Raw genomic sequence first — 21,801 nt, 5'->3', positions numbered from 1 at the left:
ATTAATAACCACGTATCCATGTAGGTAGGTACTTAGGTACCTAGGTACTTTAGTTTTGTTTCAGAAATAATTTAAAACCATAATATGTACCATAGACTAATATGTATTTACCTATATTGTCTGTTGCAATCGATCGGCGTTTGAAAATTTAACGAAAGTTTGACAAAGTACCTACTCTTGAACAAAACTTGTCGCTTTACTCGCTTTGAAACTACTTAATTACCCAAAATACCACTTCAATATGCCGCGTACGAAGCTTAAGAAGACCAAATCTAACAATGTAATTTTACCTAATGCCGACAGAGATAAAATACTTCATGCTTTTCACTTATACGGTAAGTAGAAAATATTTTGACAACCATGTAAAACTGCAACAAGTTAAATTGCAACCATATTTCAGTTGATTTATTTCAACTTTCACTCAATTCCACTCCTGTTTTTTAGTTATGATGAACGTTTAACCAATTTTGGAATACTATTTTCAGCCGCTACGTCAAAACAGAAACTGGAAAGGGACTTTACAGCTCAGATAGAGAAATATAAAGACACCTACCAAGTGTGCCTTGCTAAAATCGGGGACGCAGATCTGAGCAAAACTGTACAGCAAATCGTAAGTAAAGTTCATCAATATCAATCATCAATTTTTCTTAATTGATTGGTAGTTCTTTGTTATGACTTTCCATTTTTACACATTCGGCCGTATCGTGTCATTGTTTACAGATTAAATCGCCAATTGCTTGTCGATTCGGCGTCAGAACCACGCCAACTTTCCAGTTATTACCAAACAAACGTGCAGCCACTGCGTTACTGAGGCTCCAACAAAAGACAATTTTAGAGAACAACTACATACTTTACAATTAGTGATTTCGGTGCTTTTTACTGGTTCTCCGTCGTCTTTATCTGTCAGTCGCCATTTTGGAATTCAGCTATCTTTTTGTCATCGAATTATAGTACGCGGCCCAAGACATTATACCTAGTATTTCGGCAAAAATTATAAGACGTGTTGAAAATGTAAGTTTTTTGTTTGTCACATAATCATAACGGAGAATTCGAGAAATTGCGATGCCCTGCTTTATTAAAACACCTCTTACGACCGAAAAATGCTAACACCGGTCATTAACTGTCACGTTAGTTTTTTTAGAGTATACAACGCACGACTACGTCCATAGACTAATATCGCACACTGAGATCTTATATTATTTATATTATATAGATTATACTTACTAGTTCCCTCGCTTCACGTTATTACGATTTGCTGTGCTTGAAGTACGAACATTTTACGGATCTTTAAACATCGACATTATAGACAACTTTTAAACGCAATGAAATAAGCAATGGGGAATATTCGCACAACCGGCGAATTCAATTAATTCCTTTTTTCAAAATTGTGGTATTTTTGGACGTACTATCCTTTTTTAATAGTACGCAAACCAAAATGTACTATAATTATAGTTCGGTTGGCAACACTGCGCTCACTGACAGATGACAGCGAGCGGTGGCGGAGAACCAGTAAATAGACCCGTGATTTCTTGCCTTTTTCGAGACGGCCGGCGAACCGCGCAAAAACTCAGCGCACAATGGAAACTTAATTCAATTTATCAAAATTTCAAAAAAAACCATGATAAATGGGACTTCTCCGTAGATTAAATCATGTTTTTCATTTCAGCGTGACGAATACGCCAAAGCAAACATCACACCTCCCATCGCTGACAAATTCTCTCATCCATCGGCCATCAAGTCCATGTCCAGCCAGAGATCTGTATCCAGTAATAGAGATGATGGTATATTCATTTTTATATTAGTAATAAGAATAAGTCTTTGGCGAAGTTTCACGTAATGCAAAAAATTGCAGTGTTTACGGTCGCTTTCAAATCTACAAAAATTCGTAAAATTATTTACTTAATATTCACAGACTAATTTTCGAATGAATCATACAAGATCTGTTCAAAAAGTATAATTATGATTTTTGTCCAGAAGAAATACAATTACTTACGTAGAGGTCTGAAACCCAAATCTCTATGAGAAGAGTTTTCTTGGGGTTCCACATATTTCTCCCAGCGTTCCCACCGTTGTTGGAAATGTTTCTGAAACACCTCTTTGGAAATGGAATACATAATGTCTTCACATGACTCAAATTGGGTCCCTTTCAGCAGCAATTTCAATTTGGAGAATAGCCACAAATCTAATTTCGCTTCTGTTCTGTACATCTGCACCACTTCAAAATTTTTGTAATGCCCGTGGCATCATCACTGAAAACCTGCTAAGTCTTCCGAATGGTTTCCGCGTCGGTATCGCCAAACATCTGTCATTTTGCATGAAATGAAAATCCGACGGACGCCAAGTAGACTCTCATTTACAAGCTGACTGCCAATGACTGATCTATGCATGAAAACTTTACACGCGTGTATGAAGTTACCCTTCATCTCCCCAACAAAGGGGACGTCTCGTGTTTCATTTGTTTCCTCGGATAAAACAAAGGTCAAACACTTTTTTAACAGCCTTTGTATTTTGCATTATTTAAATGATGTTTGTTATACGGAAAAGTGGTTTGAAACACAGCGATGTTTTGTGTTTCGCTAAAGTTTCCTCTTAAGGGCCCACATGCTCAGCATAGGTTAAAATGGAGCTTTTATGGTATTTTCAGAGCATTACCCTGGACATTCCTTAAACGTTGTAGATAATCTATTTATATAATTTTGAAGCCTTACTATCCTTTATATTTATTTTAAACATTTCGCACCGTGAGTGTAAAACCAAGGCATCTGCAAGACATATTTTTTATATATTAGGGTTTGAAGTCTTCGTTTTGTTAGGAGAAATAGAGTTTCGAAAAAAACCATAATATTTGGTTTATATCTACATTATTATATTGCATGTTCTTTCAGTTACTTCACTTTTACATTATCAAGTTCACGACTTTTGCAGTTGTTTTGCATTTAATCTCGAAATTGAAAAATTTGCAGATGCCTTGGTTTTACACTCACGGTGCGATTTGATGACTGCATAAAGTATTTTTATTACATAAAATAGTATTCTTTTAAACCTCTTGCTCCAATGTTTTAGAATATAGTCATATTTCAGTACATCCATGTGCAGTGGTGTTAAGATTTTTTGGGTTTATTAATTTTTAAACGCATTTACAAAACCATTAGTAAAATTAATGTTAACATTATACAGTGACATATTTACGATAAAAAATTATATTTTTTTGAGATCCCAAATTTGATAAGAATTAGGCATTTTATTATTCAAAAAATGGGCACGATTAACACATTGATTATAAGCTATGTCTTTGACCATTCAAGTGTGATAAACATCCTACGAATAATGATTGCTTTATAATAATTAATTATTGACCTAAGAATAAGGTAGTATTTTTTTGAAATACGCCATTTCTATTGGCATTTCCCAGTGGTTAAGCTACAACATACGGCCGTAGCCATAAATTGACAAACTATAAATGAAGTAGGAAGTAAGATCATGTTAACGCGCGTGTTTGAACATGTCAGTACCGTTTAAAAAAAAAAAAAAAAACGGTTAGGTTTTCTTTAACTGAACTCTAGAAATGATTTTATTTATTAAACAATTATTAGGTATTACATCAATGCTTGATTTAGCATGTATGCCGCTTAAGACAGAAAGTTGAAAGACACTGATTTTGATAAACAACCGCAAAAATCACATATGTCATAAGGCTTAATTACATTGGCAGACGCGCAGACCCAACCCGATCCAACGATCCACGCCGACCGTCGTCGCCAACGTTTTTACACTATTTGCAATTACACGCGACGATTCAATCGCGTTGTCCTTGCTTTTGATTGGTTTAAAATAAACATAGTGTTGCTATTATTAAAAATATAGGTTGAACGAAAACTAGATATTTCTTAGATTGGTGGCTACACTGAACGCATTCCCGCGCAATTTTACGTCAAAAAAACTGAGCTGTCAGCTGTCAAACCTAGCGAGCATCTGTTAAAATTTACGCGGCCGTTTGACATTTATAGAAAGTTTGTATACAGATTGTTAATTTACATCATGAATAACTGGGCGAGCTTGAATCTCCAAACCAATTGAGTAATTCGAATATCGAAATCAAATAATCCAAAGACTAATTTATTGTAGCGAGTATGGCTATATTTCAACTGGCTCAGGCGGTCAGGACTCGCCGTAAACGAAAACACTGGGTCAAAAGTTGGCTAACTGAAGAACAGCGTGATCGCCATTGAATATAGCGGGTTTTTTACGTTTCACACTATATCTTTGGCGTGTATTAATTCGGCGAGGACTGTGTTCTCGGTGATACTCCATATATATTTTTGGTTTTCGCCATCTTGTAGTTGTTCAGTTGAAATCGAGAAGTAGAATGAAATGAACGACTGTTTGCATGGCTCGCGAGCAGGCGCGAATTCGGCTATTTTCGTACGCTTTCGGCAGTCTTCGCTTGATAATGAATGGATCGCACGACGGAATAATAGAAAATTTTCCACTTTCGTCCCGATTGCTTACGATCCTTGAAAACCATAGAGAATAGAGTTTGACAGTCGTGGCAGACGATCGGGCCAGACGCAATCTGCCAATGGAATTTGGGCTTTACGAATATTACCGAAACATCAAGTGCCAATTTATAAAGTTTTTAATTTATTTCTGTGGTTACCATTTCAACTGCACTAGAAATCCTCCAGAAATGCCATTGATTACTGTAATGCTAAAAGTTGTAATGGCTCTCTATATGTATACTCAAAACTCTTTGCAACCTTATTGTTGCATTGAAATTGTCTAGATTCATTATTCTTTATGTGTGCATGCTGCTTCATGTTCATGAATATGTGTAGCTTGCTTACATTGGTAAGATTATCGGAACGGGCAATGCGTCAACGGGACTCCCCGGAAGCTTCAATCTGTATATTTTCCCATGTCAGGTTTGAATCCCGGGTCTGATAAATTTACATGTTGTTTGGACCCAGAGCATAGATTTAATATATGGAGCAAATGGCTAACATCCATTTTTCATAAAAATATCTGTCCGGAAAGAATTGTAAAGCCAATGAAAAAATTACCATTTACTGTAATGTTTTTAAACATTTTTTTCTCATTGACATACAATGGTAAAAGTTTCAAAATCGCCCGATATGAACTAAAATTAAGAAATAAAGATTAAATGTTTCTTTTCACAATGATTTAATTGAATGAATGCACACACTATTGATTCAGGTTACCTGTAAATTGTACGTATTACATTTTGCTGTAACACAGTTCACCGTAAGCTGCTGTACTGGAAAGAGATGGCCGTATAGCATTGAGATAGAAAAAAGACGCATTGTTCGTGGAGCATTGCAGACAGTAATGTTCCAATTTTATTACATTCAATATTGATGTTAATTGGTATCAAATATCTGATAATAACACTGTCATTTGGTAACATACTTTTCAATCGATTAGAATTTTATATAAATATATACGATATGATTGTATTTCCAATTTACTCACCTACCTATTTTCTTCTGTTGATCTCCTTCCCTTGTATTCCGGTGGGTTTTATTACTGATTTTTGAAGACATGAATTTGATCTTAATAATATACGGCCATCTATTTCTGATACAATAGCTCACGGTGAACTGTAATATGGCCAACGTACGCGGAGTGTCTTTTGCATTCAAACTACACTATTTCAATCGCAAGTACTGAAACAGCGTAGTAGTTGATGTATGTACATGGGCATTTTCGCCAAAGTTTGTACATGTTTGAAATTTGGGTAATATTATTTTTTCACTCAAATTAACCATTTTTATATAGCTAGCAGATTCCTTGTTCTATTGCTGAATTGGTGATAGCAATTTTTCAGCAAAATATTGATTAATACAATATTTATATCATTTTTATTATGAAATTGGGCATAATAAGTTTCCGTTCCGTGACTACGAAACTTAGCTTTTAAAACATGAATGAAACACTTTTTATCACTTAAAAGAGCTCTATTAGATTAAAAAAACCATACACTTCAAAATAAAACTACAAATAGTCAAAAAATATTATTGAATTTTAATTCTTGGGCACATTTCGTTCCCCTCCGTTACCCTATGTCTATAATGGCAGAGCATTTTTCCTTTAGTATTTGAAAAAACCAATCAATGTTCGTTCTGCTATTTTTTTAAAGACAATAATCACTTTTACTAAATTTTATTGGAAAAATAAATAAGTTTCGTTATTTAATAATCAAATGAAAAATAGTTAACGTTCAACTTTTTTGGGGACATTTTCGGAATGGAACGAAATGGTAACGGAGTGTAATTTGTAAAGCTTAAGTTACATGTTACCATAAAAACAAATTTTTGTTTTATGAAATTTATTTGAATTTTTTGATAGACAGATAAATATTCAACGTGCGTCAAAATAACAAAACAAATCAAACTTAATCACTAAAATAGACATATTTTATAATAAATTTCACAATACTTGTAAAATAAGGTAGGTAATAATTTTGACACACTATACATTACCATAACTTTATTTGGCATTTATATTATTTGTAACTCAGATAAAAAATATTTTTAAGCAAATTAACAATATATGAAAAAAAAAATCAGCAAGGGATTCAGACGCGAGTTCCTAGCGCGGCACGGAGTATATAACTTTTACGAAAATAATTATAGTCAAACTCGGTTATTACGATCTCTGACATAGCGAGATCTCGGATGTAATAACGAAACATTTGTTGACAATTGGTTTATGATTTTCGCCATACATTTAATTTTTTCACTGTTATAACGAGCAACTTATCGGATATACCGAGCTAAAATACTGTTAATGTGTCGACCGTTTTAAAACATTTCGACCCTAAGCAATAAAATCCGATTGGACAGGATGCCGCCGGGGTCGGATTACGTTTATGACACTAGTAAAGTGTCTAAGTACCTACCTTATTGGTGTTTCACCGACAATAATAAAAAAGTATCCACGCATATGGTTGAAAAATCCAAGGTTTGTGAAGTCCGTAGGTACCTACCAGCGTTAATTACAATAAACAACTTCTTTTGTAGTTTATGAATGCCATGCTCGTTTCGGGGATTTTTACGATGGTTTCCAAATTTTTTATTTTCGGCTTTTTGTGTAATGTGACATGCTCATTTAAAAATACCTATTCTCTGATATAACGAGTAACGCTTATAACAAGCAAATTCAGTCGGTCCCATCTTCCTCGTAATAACCAAGTTCGACTTTATGTTGTCTTGAAATTTAATTGTATTCATCAACATAAAATGTAGCTATACATGTTGATTGTAATCAAGACGTACTTTTCTGACATTTCGTGAATACCTACAGTTCTAGGTATTAAATCTAATCGAGTACACATTTCTGTTAAACGTGACAAAAAAATACTTTTTCATACATTTTTATAAATTTCTATGCCTAAAATGTATGGAGAAGTTTTAAAATTTTGGTGGCGTATAACAGAAAGAGTATGACAGAGCCAGTGCCTGTCTCGCAATTATTTCAGTCTGGTGTTTTTTCTTTTCCTTCTGTTGTTTTTTTTTATCTCCATACTTTTATGTGCGCTATTTTTGCGTATTCAGACATATCACATACTTTTTTAATCTTTATTATATTATTATATTATAGTCAGGTTATTTTCTATATTTTTTAATGAAAATATTTTTGTTTTTCATACGAACAGACAAAATATTTTTTTTTATAATCTATGAAGAACTAAACACACACTGTAAACCCAACTTTATGCATGCCATTTCGTTACTTTTACATTCCACATATACGTTACCACCAATATAGTTTCGGAGTGGAAGTAACGGATTCTGTTTCAGAAGTGTTTGAAGCCAAAATTTAGCTTAGTTTTATTGTTAAACCTGCGATATGTTTTATTATATCTGTAGTATGAAAGATAAGCTCCATATGTGTAGTATGTGAAATAGAAATATGTGTTTTCTTACCTTATAAATCGTGGTAACAGTAGTGGAACTTCTTAAATGACCAACCCAGAAAGCAACCTGTTCCGATAGCGATACCGACACACACCAACAATTTAAAGTGTACATGGCGATCAGTGTTATACAAAAATGTTGCTACATTAAAAAAAAACATATTTATAGTGAAAATTTTTCGCCTTCATGCTAAAATCGTGGTAACGGAATGTGGAGTTCCACTTTTTCAAATATCCTGGGACACACTTTAAACGTGATTTTTTTTCAATATTGGTACAAATTTACGAAAAAACTATATATTTTCCAAAAATATATAATGTAAGCTGTTGAAAACACTACGAATTTAATTTTACACACTCAAAATTAATGACGAAATCAGACTTTGTTTATTTGAATTTATGGGTGGGACATGGTAAAAACGCACTACCTTTCGATCTAAATAATCAATTAAAAATATATACAGGTCAGATAGTTGTATTTAACTGATTGAATAGAGTAAATTAATAAATTTGCATGTTAAAAGTACATAACTTTCCAACATTTTATAATATAATAACTATGAAAAAATCAATCAAAGTCATGGGACATGCCAAAAACGCAATGTACAAACTTTGGCGAAAATGCCCACATACAAAAAAATCAATCTGGTTTCAATAGTTTGAATAACAGTCATAATCAGTTTCACATTTAACAGTTTTTCATGTTTTTGCAGATCGGTACTGTGATGGCAGACGGTTATAACTGGAATATTCACTTTTTAAGTTTCTTTGATATCGCAAAATATTAGAGCTGCAACTTTATTGGTCACAAAGTAACGTCAAAAGATATCTGCTGACCAATTAATGTGAAAAAAAGTTAATATGGCAAGAAGATATATCTGCTTAAAATACAAGATAACAATAAAACTGCAATCTTATTAAAATAAATGATTAGAGTTTTGTGTTGGGATGCTAATTCCGCTTATTTTGATATAAAATACTTAAAAATATCTTATAAACTAACCGACTGATTTCAAAACTTTGTTTTTGGTCTCCTGTAAAATTGTGTAAACAGCAGTTATAACCATTTACCATCACAGTACCGAGATAATCGGTACTCATTACATTTTTGTTTGGTCAGAAACGAGTGAGCGACATTTAATACTATATTTACTTGATTTCTATATTGTATGAAACGTATTTCAACAGCTATGTTGGACAGAGCCAATCGTTATGCGGCCCACAAGGCATTTACTTACATGAATATAACTAAGCATCCGGCCCTAAGGAAATACAGATATGAAGTGTTGAGCTTACCAATGTATTCAAACGTATCCATTGTGCATTCACTAATAAATATAAATCATACTCATCTTACTGTTGGTAAAATAGACCTCGTTATGCATTTATCTTCACCCCAGTTCTTAAATATGAGTCGATCACGTTTGAAGATTGAATCCAAATATATGCGATTTTGGTATATATGTTACGCCGAATGTGCGAAAGTGACTATTACATGAAATGGGCAAAATTTTGCCTAAATCATGCAAAATGCAAGCCCGTTGCCTTATTCATGAATTAGACAAAATATCTGCTGAGTGCGTGAATTCGGCAGTAATTTTTCTGCCTAGTTCATGCATTGGATAAATTAGATAGTAGCGCTACGATGGTATTTTTTGCAATTAAACTAAATGTGTCAAATGCTCATGCATTGGTCAAAATTTACGTATATCATCTATGGTCAAAATAGATAATCGCGCTCCGGTGGTGTTTTTTGCAACTAATCAAACTAACCAAATGTGTCAAATGTCATTGATTGTAATATAAAAATATACCAATCAAAAACTACAATGACGTGCATATCCATTTACTATGCGCAAAAAAAATCTAGAACCATAATATGATAAAGGAAGAATTTTATTAAAAGGTATTTTCGCGATTTGATTCGTGCTTGGGTTTCAATCGTGCAATGGTCGATTGTGCGTTTGTGATAGTTTGTTGACACTTGTTAGCTAACCTCAAAATGGACATTCAGTTGAATTCAGAATTACAAAACCTAACCTAACCTAATAATAATAATATTATATTATGTCCAATTATAACTAATAAAACCATCCGTATTAAATTTACTTTTTCTACTGTCATGTTGACAGTTTAAGAATTCCATACCCTGGCGGATTCACGCACTCGGCAGATAATTTACCTAATTCATGAATAAGGCAACAGGCTTAACTATTACTTGAATTAGGCAAAATTTTGCCCATCTCATGTAATAGTCAATTTCGCACATTCGGCGTAACCTATACACAAGAGTCAAGTGGCAAAGTCTTAAGGGTCCAATATATTATGTATTTGGAGAATGGAAGTTAAGCCTGGACAATCTTTGAACTTTGTTGGAACGGTGTATATATGAAGCGCTTGATTTCAAAAGCGGCTAAAACGGTTTTATGCAATTCTTATCTTTTACTACCGTTTTAGCCGATTTTGAAACTAAGCTAGAGTTTTAATAATTAATATGGACGTATTTAGCTGAATTTTTTAATTAAAACTCAGACCATACTATGGTAAACAAATATATAATTAACTCAAAATGCTCGAAAAACCGTTTTAGCCACTTTTGAAAGTAAGCGCTTCATATGTCATTATGATGGTTTTTTTCTCTACTTATAAATCAACAATTTCATGATCATATTATAAAATATATTAATAGCAAAGAATAGTATTATTATAAATGTCGCCATTTTAAAATTGAGAATTGGCCATATCTGTTATTGCATTTTTACAAATATTTTTTTTTTCACCGTATCCACAGTCGATTATGGATCATGTAAAGCTTTAATATTCTCCGTGATATGACATGCTCCTGGTTATGTCGTATGTGCCATTCGCTTACTTCTAATATCGGCCCAAATGCGTTGCCTAGTCATAATTCACATTTTTCAATTTACCCACTTTTTTAGTTAACAATGTAACAATTTTAGTGATTCTAAACGCAATAGTTTGATATCAACTTTATCACCTTTAATTTATGTAGAAACCATTTCCAAAAATCACTTTTTACTAAATTATATTCTGGCCCTAACGTCTTTCTAACAAATCAAGAATCTGTATTGTTTCTCGCATTGTCATGGTGAATTTTATATCTTTAAGGAGATGGGATTTATAATATATATGGCTCAGTTCCATAGTGCTACTAGGAACTAACTAGGAATTAGTAGTTTTGAGTAATGGCTTATCAGAGTTTTGACTCACCTAAACTGACTTGTAGAGTAGTGATAAGAACGTCGGCCCTACGAGGATGACAGGATGAGGAGTATTTTTTTCAAGTTGTAATTTTGTGGAACTGAAGTGGAGCGATATACAAATATAATGGCTAGCATAACTCAAAACATAAAATATTTGACTTATCGTACTGTGGAACTGAGCCATCGGATATATTATATACTTTTTAAAAATGATTTTTCATTACTATTTTGTGATTACGAAAAACAGTGCTCTAGTGTTTTTTTTATGATTTATTAGAAATTTGACTTTTGGAAAATGTGAGTTAGGAAACTAGGCGACTCGTATATCTTACGCAGCACTTTTCTGTCGAATACATTGAGTGCACGCTCATAGGCCTTGGTGAGAGTTCCAACACTTTGACCCGTATATCAGTATAGGTTGGTTAATGTATTGTACATCAAATTTTTTGTATGTTGGGATAGGATTCTTGACTTAAACTGATTTTATATATCAAAGTAGAGACCGACAAGTTTAACGTGAGGCTCCGCTGCATAGCTGTTGGGGAGCCTCACATTAAATTCACATTCTTTACGTATTAATTAATAAAAACTCAAAATTTATTGCTATAAATGCATAACGTAGTCCAAATATATAAATACACGATGCACTATTTCTCGCCTTACGTTTCATTTAATTTAAGTCGCAATGTAAGCATGATTTAGTATTGTGTAAGGAATCATGTCCATTTTCCCTTGTAACTAACTATGGTGGCGTGTGTCTTGCTTCCTCCTTGTGGGGCGGTCGGCTTTCGTGGGGTTGGCTGTCGATGGCGCGTTGACGGTACGCAGGCTACGTTACAGACGCGGGCCGGTCGAAGTACAAGAAGAACATGCGCCTCTCCAGGAGTCTGTCCAGGTCCAACGCCACTGCCACCTCGGGTAAGTCCTGTTTGGCTCTTCATCTTTGATTCGCATTGTGACCATTAATGTAGCCTAGTAAAAACCGAGATACATCTGCCCTCAAACGAATAAACGGTGCTTTTTGTATTCCGCCGTGTATAGAAAACGTATCAAAATGCACTGACAAACAAGCAAATGTGGCTACATAATATGAAAACGAAAAAAAAACCTTTTGCGGCACATATGTGTTATGCTTAGATATTTATGGGGGCTTCGTTATGTCATACAATGTACATATCATTGGTGAAGGGTGGAGGTAGGCTGTTAAGATCTGACATAAATTGTGCACACTAAACTTTGTCAGTTAAACATATTTGTTTTCATTGAACTAATACTACAATGTGTAGATAGTGTTTTTAGTTTTTAAAATATAATTCAGCCCTGCCTAATTCAAACCATAGTAGATTATAGTCAAAAAATATTCATTTATTTATAATGTATCTAAAATTATGCCTTTAAGCGATACATATCGATTATGGTTTGGTATAGATAGTTAACCCATCGCACCCTATCGGCGCCGGTGTTACAGGATGCAGGACATGATGAAAATCAAAAAAATTTAATCATTTTGATTTTTTTAAAGTTGAAATTACTTAATAATAGATTTAGCTATCATTTTATGATGTTGGTAATATACAGTCCAATATATTTTTTAAGAAATATTTGATTTATAAAATCTATTTTTATTTTAACTCTTTTACTTCCAGCTGATTTAGCCTAGCATATGCGAAAACTCCCAAGCGTTTTTTGACAAAAAATCGTCGATTTAGTTTTTTTTAAATAACTAATTCTACACATGTTTTAAAAATTTGAAACTTTTTTTGTGTGTTCTCGATGGTGTATAAAGCAATAATAAGTAATAATATTGATAGTTTACATCAATAAAACAAAAGAAAAAAATAATGTATCAATATTTATTTAGAAATGAACGGATAAAACTATGTTTGAACAACAAAACAAGTGTGACAAACATTTTTTTATTTATAATTGATTTATCAAATTTTATAATCTAATCTATCCTTATGTAGTAACAGAAAAAAAAATAAACAAATTATTATTTATCTATGAAATAGATTTTTTATAAAGTAATCAAAAAAAATCGTATAGTGTCCAAGGTATTCAAGAATATTATTCAATTCACGAAATCGCAAGAGAATTCGATACAGTATCGACGACTAACTGATATGGAATGAAGTAATTTCAAAAAATAAGTCTCAAAGCACTAAATCATTTATAATAATATTTATATTCATGTATTTTTTCACCATCTTACCAAAAGTACAGTGGCATCCATTGTTAGTTCAAAAATTATAAACTTCATTTTGTAATGTGATATATGAATCATAAAACAACTAAAAGAAATATCAGAATTTAAAATGTGTCATAAAAATAATGTTTTATTATTTTTATGACCCTCTTTGGTCTCAAGTTCGACAGCAGAGCAATTATGACTTGTGAATTAATAGGGTGTGACATAATTATAAATAAAGCCGACACTAAAATAAATGTTACTCACACTCAACACACAGTGAATATAATGATTCGTCTACACGAGACGAAATATGACGGGAAAAAATTTGGAATAAATCGTAAATTTGGTTCCAAACTTTCGGCCGATGGATCGGCCCAGATGGAGTTTTCGCATAGGTATGGTGGGCCGAAATATCGGCCCCGTGGGAGTAAAAGGGTTAATTTGTCAAAATAATGATCAGTTCGCTAGGTATGAGGTGTTTGAGAGTTATAATCATAAAATGGTTCTCTATCTTCTAAATATCTTGAAGAGTATTATATTTAGCTCCAGTTTTAGTATATCTTCCTTTTATTATTTACTTCTATCATGTACTTTTTTTATCTATGTCATTTTGTATAAAAAAAGGCTAAAAAACCCAAAAAACTATATTTGACATGTTTTTTTCATTCCACTTTTACACAAAGTTTACTTAAAATGTAAATACTTAATAGAAAAATTCAAAACCTATAAATATTTAAAAGATTTATTTGAATTGAATGAATAATACATGAGTTATATCAATTTTAGTAATCAGTGTGTCTTTTTAAGTGATCCTGAAAAATTAATTCTGTCTGCAATGGGTTAATGAATTTTAACAAACTAACCGACACCATCTGTAATATGTATTCTTATTTCAACGAAAACAAATAAGTATGACTGAAAAACCATACACTATTATGGTTCGGTTTAGGCATGGTTTAATTGAATTTTAAAAACTAACCAGCACCACCTGCAAATTACATTTTTAGTTCAATGAAAACAAATAAGTATGACTGACAAAGTTTAGTGTGCACTATTTATGTCGAATCATAACAGCCGACCTCCACCCCTCGCCACTGATTCACTAAAATTAATTGAGAAATGCTGACCAACAGAAAAAAATAGCTCTCTTAAACGACCCTGCAGTTTTTCGTATACAGGTGAATGTGCCTGAAAATTTAACTTTACCTATGTAAAAATATAAAAGCATGTCTTTATTTAATATTATTATCATCTTTCTCTGCTAACACATCCACACATGTTCATTTAAATCATAGTTGAAAAATGAATGCTTCCTGCATTGCATTAATGGTGTGTTCATATCTTTGGCTGTTCTCCTAATGTTCCCACTTAAATACAGTATAACCCCTATTTTACGTTTTTTAAGGGACTGAAAAAAAAAACCTAATTGGAGGGAAAATGTAAAAGGGGGGTATTGAAAAAAAGAACATTTAAATTTTATGTTTCTAAAAAATAACGTTTTATCAAAAAACAACATTCAATTAAAATTTTTATTGAAATTTTTTTTACTTTTTATTAAAAAAATCATGTATATTAATTTGTTGCATTTTTGTTTTCTCTCTCTTTCTCTTTCAAGACTATTTATAAACATTTAAAAGTGTCATCTTGAATATCAGCAAAGCTTGTAAAGTAGGTTTTTAAACCCTCGATGAACCTCCAAACCCGGCCAATCACAGTGTCGCTCGCCGACCAATCACCGTGCGCCGTTCTAAAGACACAGAGTTTTCCCTCCAAACACCTTACGCCGTTCGAATGTCACGACCCAATCTTTGTCAAGCGCGCGTAACTCGCATATTTTGAATATTTCCGACGTAAATCGTGGGAAAGAAAAACGTAAATGCGGGTATTAAATGTACTGAAATACATCGGAACTGAAAAAATTACACGCAATTGCCGGGAAAACATGAATTCCGGGCGCGTAAAAACGAGGTTATACTGTATTGAGAATTCTTATCTAAAGCAGCGTACACATTTTAGCTGCCGTAAAAAATTGGCAGTAGGGACAGATCCACCAGTAAAAGTTATTAAGTACATATCATTCAATACTTCTTATACTGTGATGAGCTTAGTTCTAAATTCGAACACCGGAATATAATTTGTAAAAAAAAAAACTTATTTTTTTTACTTAATTGCATTAAAAATAAATCATTCAATTCAATTTATTTTTTAACATATTGTGGACATTACAAATTATGAGTTTAACATGTTCATAACATGACATGAAACATTATTATAAAGAAGAAAAAAAAGAAGTAATAAAAGCGATAAAAATGAAAACATAAAAAGAGAACATAATATAAACATACAAAAGCAGTGAAAATACAATTATACATTTATATAGAAGTTCAAAGAAGTACACCGAGTTTGCTAAGGAAACCCTATTTTAAGAATTTATAACAGCATCCACCTAAACTCACTCTCACGCAAGTGGAATATATCAACACCCAACGCAATTTGGTTGAACATAGTTATCGCCCTCCCAATTGGCATTACCAGTGGCGGGGTTGGTTCTGCACCTTGAGAGAATATAAACAACTGATGCTTTCTATTTCTAAGATAGTTATGAGGGACACACAGGTCAACACTACCCGGAATGGCAGTGTTCTCATTTATACCTCGTATTAGTCGAAAAAAAATATGTAGCTAAATAAAGATCTCTTCTAAATATTGCAGACTGCAGTATGTAAGCATACCTAAGAGAAAGTCAGTTGGATAAAAACCACGGATAGTATCCGTACAACCTCAAGTAAAGGAATCTCAAGAATTTCTTCTGAACCCTCTCGACCATAAGGCCATACTGATAAACTAACTCTCACCAATAATTATTTTTTGTATGCGAAAAAGAGTTTTTGTTTTGAAAAAAATGGATTTAGGATAGATTTGCATGAATGTCAGTATGTGTTCTATTTTTAAATATGTTGATTAGACAGAATACTTAGAGGTACTAACGAGATATATGTGATATCTTATCTCCGGTTAATACGTCAATTGGCTCGGCATGCAGCAGTGAGGTATAATGTAATGTGCATGTCTTTTGGGATAGAATTTCATCATTCTCAATATTCTGCTTCATAAACTGTGCCTATAAAAAAATAGAACTATTTTTGCTTGCACGCAGGGCAATATGAAATTTTTTTGTGGGTAGTGACCGTTAGCTGTTACCCATTCTATGCTGCGGATCAAACACACACCGAAAAGAAACATGTAACTTTTGCCAGATGCGGAATCAAATTACACCCTGCTTCACGTGGGGTGCCAGTCAAATCATACCTAAACATTTGTTTACTCTGATGGTGAGTAAAATATACTGTATCGTAATCGCATTGGTTTAATATAAAGCCTCAGTGGACCGGTGGCTGAATCTCTGATTCTAAAGTCGTATGTCGTTTGATTCGTACATCAAGCAAATCATTGGGTATTTTCTTGCAGTGTAGATTCAGAGTATGGATCTGTTTTAAAAAAATTACAAGTCAACATTACAAATTATAAGCTCGAGACGTTCACGAAATTAAATCAAATAAGTAATAAGGAAGTACACCGAGTTGGCTAAATATGCCTTATCTTACAAATTTATAAAATAATATCTACATAAACTCGACTCACGCAAGTGGAATATATCAATATCTAGAGAGATTTAGTTGAACACAGTTATTAAACTAATAGTAGGAGAACAAACAATTGAATGCTGGTCTCAATTTCTAAGATTGTTCAGGGAGATACAGGTCAACACTTGCAAAAATACACTGTGTATAAGGTTGCGTGAATGACTAGAAAACATTTTTCATTAATAAAAACCTTTTGACGTCAATGATTCGTCTATATCTAATTTGGTTCTGTTCGAACGTAGGTTACTGCGACTCTAGCTCGGCGATGGGCCCGCCCACTGAATGGCGCAAGAAGGGCCGCAAGAGAAGTTCCAGTGCCAATTCGGGTACCGTCCGGAACTGCTATCGGACGCCGGTCAACACGAAGACTTTCGGCGGAACACAGTTCGCTCCTATTACACCAAAGGTGAGATATCTTCGATTTTTCTTCCTTTTCAGCTCATTTTTTTCCTACTTCTTCCTGTTGTCTTTCATAATGTTTGTATCATCATCATCAGGGGCGCGACAACACGGTGTGGGTCCTGGCCTCCTCCAACAGCTCCCTCCACCTGTCCCTATCCAGTGTGGCCGCTTTCCAATTTGGTACCCCCAGAATACGGCAGTCACTGGCAGCTCCATCCAACCAGCGAATCTTTGGCCTTCCTCTTCTTCTACGTCCTATTGGATTGCTGGACATCACTCTCTTTGCCGGTTCATTGTCATTCATACGGTGCACATGACCTAGCCATCGCAGTCTCCCAATCTTAATTGATTGAACTGCGCTGCAATCTTCGTACAGCCCATAGAGCTCAGTATATCTTCTCCTCCAATTGGTGCCATCCCTGATCGGTCCATATATACGGCGGAGAATTTTTCTTTCAAAGATGTTCAGGGCTCGTTCATTTCGCAGAGTTAATGTCCAGGTTTCCGATGCGTAGGTGAGCACTGGCTTTACAAGTGTCTTGTAAAGAGTGCTTTTAGTTCGACGAGATAGTAAGTGGGACTTAAAATGTCCTAACAGACCAAAGTAGCATTTATTCGCAGACATGATTCTCTTGTTGATTTCTTCTGTAATATCATTATGTCGAGTTACAAGAGATCCAAGGTATATGAAACTGTCGACCGTATCAAACTTGTATGCACCAATATCTAATTTTTAACTAGTATTAATTCACCCCAGACGTCGCTTGAAATTTAACACTTTATTTTTGAACTGAAGCTATTTTAAGCACGGTATAGCAATTTCGCCTGTAGACTAAACACGGCAGATGCATAACGATAAACTTTTACTATCACAGCCAATTGAATATCAAAAACAAATTATTTTCACAATCGGCTTCGAACTGCCAATCTTTCAGAATACACCGCCAATTCGTACTTCATAAGCACGTCTTTGTACATACAACATTTGACAAGGTGGAAAAGGTGAATTGCTTTGATTTCGTTTTGACCGGTAACACCAAAACACCAAACCTACCCTATGTATAATCAATACATAAATGCCTTAATTTACTATCGAAAATCTATAGAACATACTAATATAAAATCGTAATATTTTAGTCTGACTTAAAGCAATTGCACAACCATTTCAAGTAGGACCTACTAGTTTAAATTATCATAATTAAGTAGGAGGTCTGTAGCTTAATTGGTTAAAGCATATTTGCGCGATTCCAGTGGATATACGGGTTCAAATCCTGTAAGGCGTCATGTTTTTTTCAAATTGATCTTTTGTAGTTGGTGTCTGAGACGTTTTCAAGTTATGTATGTTCAATCACATTTATAATAATTATTGAGTGTGTCCTAACGACAAAATCAGTCTTGGAATTAGTTTACTGCCATCTAGTCAGTGTACTTTGCATTACACGAATGATAAATATTCTTGTCTGAATTAATATTCACCCTCGTAAACGTCATCTGTCAAAATAAAACTCCACGAACAACCCAAACCTTCCCGATGCTGGAGTCTTGAAAAGAAAGTCAAGCCTGTTGGATCTGCCTGCGCTAGTACTTTCGGTCATTCTGAAATGGGTAATGCGCAGACGACGCATGCATTGTGATGAATTCATTAAACGAGCGGAAGAAAGCGCGTATGTGGACGGGACTATAGTCAACTGTCTTGTGACTAGTGCTTCATTCGATGCTTCACATAGACTGATACAGTTAGTTCTATTTTATGTCGATAGATGTTGTTACTATAGAACTTTAGTGGAAAGGAAGATGGGATCAATTATTTATAGTATAACAAAATGTTTCGCTTCTGTCTTTTTGTGCTCATCCACACATACACATTTTACTGTTTAATCAAACCGGCCTCGTAATATATGCCATGTTTCTGTTTCAGGTGACCCCCAATACTCCAATGACTGTTCTCAGACGGCCCCGGCAAGGCGAAATGGTTGTTTCATTGTCCGGAAGCCCACTCCTAGTTAATAGGTAACAATACTACATCACTTTGGGTGATATTGTCATTTCTCCACAGTAATGTCGACGTTTGTTGACATCGATAAACAGACCAATATGATAGGCAACGCATCTCAATCGTTTCTGATTGAGACTCGTAGTCTCCTCAGTCGGTGCCCTATTTTCTGATTCGGCTGAATTTGTCGAAGGTTTGAAATATCAGTGCGTCGCGTTGTCTACTAAGTCCTATCCATCTACTACAACATCTATTCATAAAATATTTATATATTCATAGCGATAGCAAAAAAATAAATGAATAAGTTAAACGTTTTGCTTTAGAAAACAAAATCATAGAACAAGTATAATAAGGTCACAGTGAAACTGGCAAGGCATCAAATCCACACAAGAGCTTCCGGTTTGGCTGGTGTGTGACTGAAACTCATCCAGGGAAGACATACATGTTACACGATTCTACGATGTGCTCCATGGTCTGAATCTCACCACACTCGCAAAGTGGTGAAACTTTCAAGCCCCACTTATGCATCATATAAGCACACCTGGAATGCCCACACCGGATTCAGTTCAGACACAATATATTTGCTTGGAAGCCTAAAGCCAGGGAGCTCGTCCAGCCGATTTGTTAATTAGACAGGAGTTCCTCATGCCCAATGCTACCCAGTCACGTCGCCCGGCATCTTTCTGCTAGTGTAGGCGACTCGTTTAGGTGTTGGTATCGTTATTTTCAAATGACACTAATACCGTTCCAAAGTGATTTCGTTGTGACCGCAATGCCAGAAGAATGTGTCCTTCCACTACCGATGAACGGCATAGCAAATTCTTGACGTCTGTCTACTATCAGTACTTATTTGTTTTTTCTCTGTTTCAGTATCTCCACCATAGACTCTCAAGCTAACTGCAACATTCCCCTGGAGGATGGCACCATGATATCCCTGATGCCCAGCCAGATGCGAGCCTCCACAGCGCACATTCCGTTTGAGTACATGCACAATGGTGTGCTTGAGCAGCTTTCTACGCTCAGAAATAACATTGATATTGTTGTGAAAATGGGGCAGAGGCAATAAGACTATCGACTGTCACCGATTCATTTAGTGTAGTCATTCACCGAGTTGTCTGTCTTATGATAACCATGTTTCCTAGGCACGAGTGAATGTGATGAAGCCCTTAATAACTGCTGAAAAGATCATATTCGATATCTAAAACATCCATAAATATAATCTGTGTATTAATTGAACTGGCGTCTATGTCAATCGTCTAATTTTTACCTCTAAGGCAGTAAAAAGAAATAGACCATACTCCTAATATAATGTAGATAATATAGTATATTATCAGTGAAAAATATTTCAAGGTGTCTACAGTAACTGACATGGTTTTTCCCTTCATCATAACGCTCCATCTTTGTCCCTCCAGGGTGGGAACCGTTTTGTGCTTAATGTAGAAGTGACTTACTTTCTTTTTCAGACATTCAAGCATTCCTTGTTCCGCAGGCGGATATCGAAGTCCACCTGCGTACATAAATAATTTGTCGTAATATGTTTAGCTCAATAATTTTTGTATCTTTCTAAGTATTAACCCTTTCCCGGCGACCGTATTCCAGTAGGATACAGCTAGTACGTAACACATGGGCGACCGTATAGCAGTCAGATACGCAAACCTTGACCTGTGGATAACGCAAGAAATATTTTTCATGCGGCATTGAGAATTTTATTAAAAAATAGCCCGATCCATCCGCCTACTTCCACCTATATAACTTTGTCAAAAATATGTTGTTTTAATTTCATAATCATCGATCTTTCGAACCCTCTCGATCTATTGAGATTCGCCGGTACGATTGCATCAGTTCAAATCTACGCGGTATTTTACAGCGCCTGCGCACTAGGCATACAAAATATTTTCATTCGAGTTCGAGTGTGCGCCGAGTGATTTACCTTGTAAAGTTGAATATTCACCGCGATCTTTACAACACCATGTTTGCGGGAATAAAAGACAACCAAAAAACCGAACCGAAAACAATAAATAATGTGTCGTCGAAATATTTCTAAATATGTACTTGAACTTGTGTTCTGGATTATGTCATTTATTTTTATTACTCATGGTCATGTCATCATGTGTCACCCCAATTGTTTGAAAGTCATAAATCGAGCTCATTATTGAAAGTCGTAAATATTTGTAAAGATGCGTCCACACGGAATGAAAAAATATAATATATTATTATATTTTAGTTAGGACGATTGCGAGTTTTACCAATAAATTACGAATTACTATGAAGGAATATATAAAACGTATAAATAAACGTAAGTATAAAAAAAAAACACACGGGTATAATACAACATAATATAAAATATAAATCATGGAATATTGACTTTTCAACTATATTACATATTATCTTTGCATGCAATTTAATGTTTA

General features: G+C 34.3%; 1 protein-coding gene across 2 annotated transcripts; it reads left to right on the top strand.

Annotated features, from left to right (window-relative positions):
• Window positions 1-125: 125 nt before the first annotated feature.
• LOC147069807 (uncharacterized) lies at window positions 126-21,384 on the top strand. 2 transcript variants are annotated; one of them, XM_085950570.1, is made up of 7 exons: window positions 126-335; window positions 486-610; window positions 1,667-1,781; window positions 11,989-12,078; window positions 17,238-17,401; window positions 19,316-19,407; window positions 20,261-21,384. In XM_085950570.1, exons 1-7 carry the CDS (start codon window positions 242-244, stop codon window positions 20,454-20,456), a joined length of 876 nt encoding a protein of 291 aa, XP_085806696.1. In that variant the 5' UTR covers window positions 126-241; the 3' UTR covers window positions 20,457-21,384. The 2 variants fall into 2 exon arrangements, with proteins under 2 accessions (XP_085806696.1, XP_085806697.1); XM_085950571.1 differs by having other exon boundaries at window positions 171-335; window positions 12,001-12,078; window positions 20,261-20,597.
• The last annotated feature ends 417 nt before the right edge of the window (window positions 21,385-21,801 follow it).

The sequence above is a fragment of the Rhyacophila brunnea genome, unplaced genomic scaffold, assembly GCF_057557595.1.
Source record: "Rhyacophila brunnea isolate RB1 unplaced genomic scaffold, BYU_Rbru_1.0 scaffold_23, whole genome shotgun sequence".
NCBI classification, from domain to species: domain Eukaryota; kingdom Metazoa; phylum Arthropoda; class Insecta; order Trichoptera; family Rhyacophilidae; genus Rhyacophila; species Rhyacophila brunnea.
Note: the sequence above shows the minus strand (reverse complement) of the source record. Positions and strands in the feature narration are given on the sequence as shown.

Excerpts from the sequence above, each read along its gene's own strand:
- LOC147069807 (XM_085950570.1), top strand. The coding sequence starts at position 242 with ATGCCGCGTACGAAGCTTAAGAAGACCAAATCTAACAATGTAATTTTA. Across the intron at positions 611-1,666 it reads GCAAAACTGTACAGCAAATC|CGTGACGAATACGCCAAAGC; the intron begins GTAAGTAAAGTT and ends TTTTCATTTCAG. Across the intron at positions 19,408-20,260 it reads AGCCCACTCCTAGTTAATAG|TATCTCCACCATAGACTCTC; the intron begins GTAACAATACTA and ends TCTCTGTTTCAG.